General features: G+C 40.6%; 1 protein-coding gene across 1 annotated transcript; it reads left to right on the top strand.

Moving 5' to 3' along the window:
* Window positions 1-640: 640 nt before the first annotated feature.
* LOC124283156 (perlucin-like) lies at window positions 641-1,278 on the top strand. The gene has a single exon (XM_046719183.1). It carries the CDS (start codon window positions 647-649, stop codon window positions 1,133-1,135), a length of 489 nt encoding a protein of 162 aa, XP_046575139.1. The 5' UTR covers window positions 641-646; the 3' UTR covers window positions 1,136-1,278.
* Window positions 1,279-2,496: the final 1,218 nt, after the last annotated feature.

Here is a 2,496-nt window from a genome sequence, read left to right as displayed (position 1 = left end):
AACGCTAACAGTTCAATGTACATGCAAGTATATTGTTTATACCCTATGATGTCATTTGGATTGTGACCCTAAATATTAAATTCAGAAAGAAAACTTAAAAAACATGTAACATATTTACTGTTGCTACCATTGCGTCAGAACTATACCTGGGACATTTAAGTTTGCATAGAAGGGTAAAGGAAAGGGACATGGTTTAGACCATAAGTAGGTTATGCCGACTGACACAGCAAACAGGGGGCATCTGTTTTTCTTCGTGGTGGTGTAAATCAATACCAAGTCAGCAATGTAAGGGACCGTTCATAGTTTATGGCTAGGGGGAGTGATGATGATTTTAAGGGGGGAGGGAGGGGTTCACCCATTTTGTTCTTAGGAGGAACATGGGAAATGTGGGGAGGGAGGGGAGAGTACATGACATGCCATGCAGGGGGGGGTAACTTATTTTGTACATTAGTGTTAAGGCGGGGGTAAATCAATACCAAGTCAGCAAGTCATCACCCCACCCGCCATAAATTATGAAGTCCTTAGCTTTGAAACGGGTAGAGGCTTTGTGTTGCAAGTCAAATGAAAGATAACGCCGATTCGAGAGAGTCAAACATATTGAACGGTTGCTCCTTTCAGTGAAGTATCTTGCACATGTTCTTAAAACATGTTTTACTCATCAATAAGTATCACTGTCCTCTTGGCAGTTATGAACGTGGTTTGTAGTGACTGTCCGAGCGGCTTCCTGCGCCACGACGACTCCTGCTACAGTCTCATCCGTGTCAAAGCATCGTGGGCAGAGGCGGCTGTGTACTGTCAGGCTATAGGCTCCCACCTGGCTCGCGTGAAGACGGCTTCGGAACAGACATTCCTTGAAGGTTATCTCATACGAGAAAACTCTACTATAACGACTGACGGTGTCTGGATCGGTGGTTTGACATACCTGGTACCCAGCGAGTGGCAGTGGGGATTTGAAAATACCCGGATCGCCAATACCTGGTGGGCTCCTGGGGACCCAAATAAGGCTGTCACCCAGCTCTGTCTAATGTTGTACAAGAAAGAGGCCTACCGGTGGGACGACAATGACTGTCAAAACAGAGAATTTTTTCTGTGTGAGTTGAATCTCGGATCGTCCCCTGAGATAGTGGGGAAATAACATCGCTGCTGGAACAAGAAAAACAGAGGAATGAAAATATACTTCAAACGATCCTTACTGTTTTCTCAGAACAATTTGCTGAAATTTCTGTGCTGTTAATTCGTGAATTGGCTGTTCATGTGTATCAACGTACCGCGAGTCGACTGTTGACACAGCTTATATCAGTGCACAAAATGAACTTGATATATGATTCTGTTCACTTTTCAAAACTATAACTCAATGTATTAACATCACGAATGAATAATAATGGAATAATAAAATAAGTAAAGTCTTTTCATTCTTTTCAAAGTCATTTACTTATTCCACTGCCTCGCTTGTGGTCATATGTCACCTTAAGCATACGGGATCTACCCTTTAAAATTCCTTGGAGTGGCCTGATGTCGGTAGGTATGCCATGTTTAATTTCGCTTTAAAGACAGGAATGCCAGTTGTATGACTAGCCATTAAATAAATGTTATATAGATAGCTGCAAAAAATCCATAATGCTTCAAAATTGTATCATCTATTATGGCCACGACATTGTAACATATCCTCACCTGGCCATAGCACTAAGATCGTAGCAAGACAAACATTCTTCTTATAGACGGCCTTTATAATCTTGATTTTGGATGGTCCATGTTAGTTAAAGGTCACATGCAACCAAAAAAATCAAACATAATTAAAACACAATTATCACTTCTTCATGACATATAATATGCATTGCTGATTATGAAAAAACAAATAAACAAAATTATAAGCGTATAATCGCAAATCAAAAGTGCAATATTTTGTACTTGGGTTTACCTCCCTCGAAACGAAGCAGCCGGGATACCGAACCCAGTCAGAGCGGGTGGGTGTGCACTCAAGTGTAACGGCTGGTTCAGTAGCAGATGCCGCCTTCACGGCTCATTGTGTGTGTATATATAGAGATGTTAGGTTTTGTAAATACATGCTCATTTTTTGTGTATAACATTTTGCAATCAACAGACATCATAACATGTCATGTGTTCAAGTATCACACCTGCCTGTCTGTGTAATTACATAATGTGACAGAGACCGAACTCGGGCCATAAATCAACGCGTTTTGTTTATGGTGTATAGCCTGATTGGTGTTAAGTTCAAATTGCATGTGGTCAGTGATCGCAGTTGTGTATTGAATATTGTCATTAGCAGACAGGCAGGCAGACACACAGGTGTCAATAAAACAAGACATTGAGTTTTGTCTGTGACAGCGACATATCTATATCACAGTTAGAAATTCTGTCAACGCTAAATAATGACATTGCTTTTAAGTATCGAACTGAGAAAGTGACTCGGTAAGAAGAACGTGTGGTGAAATAGACAAATGAAATTATATAAACAGTTTATTTACTGTCATAACA

This window comes from Haliotis rubra, unplaced genomic scaffold, assembly GCF_003918875.1.
Source record: "Haliotis rubra isolate DU_JTF1 unplaced genomic scaffold, ASM391887v1 Scf31, whole genome shotgun sequence".
Classification (NCBI taxonomy): domain Eukaryota; kingdom Metazoa; phylum Mollusca; class Gastropoda; order Lepetellida; family Haliotidae; genus Haliotis; species Haliotis rubra.
This window is presented reverse-complemented; position numbering and strand designations above follow the sequence as displayed.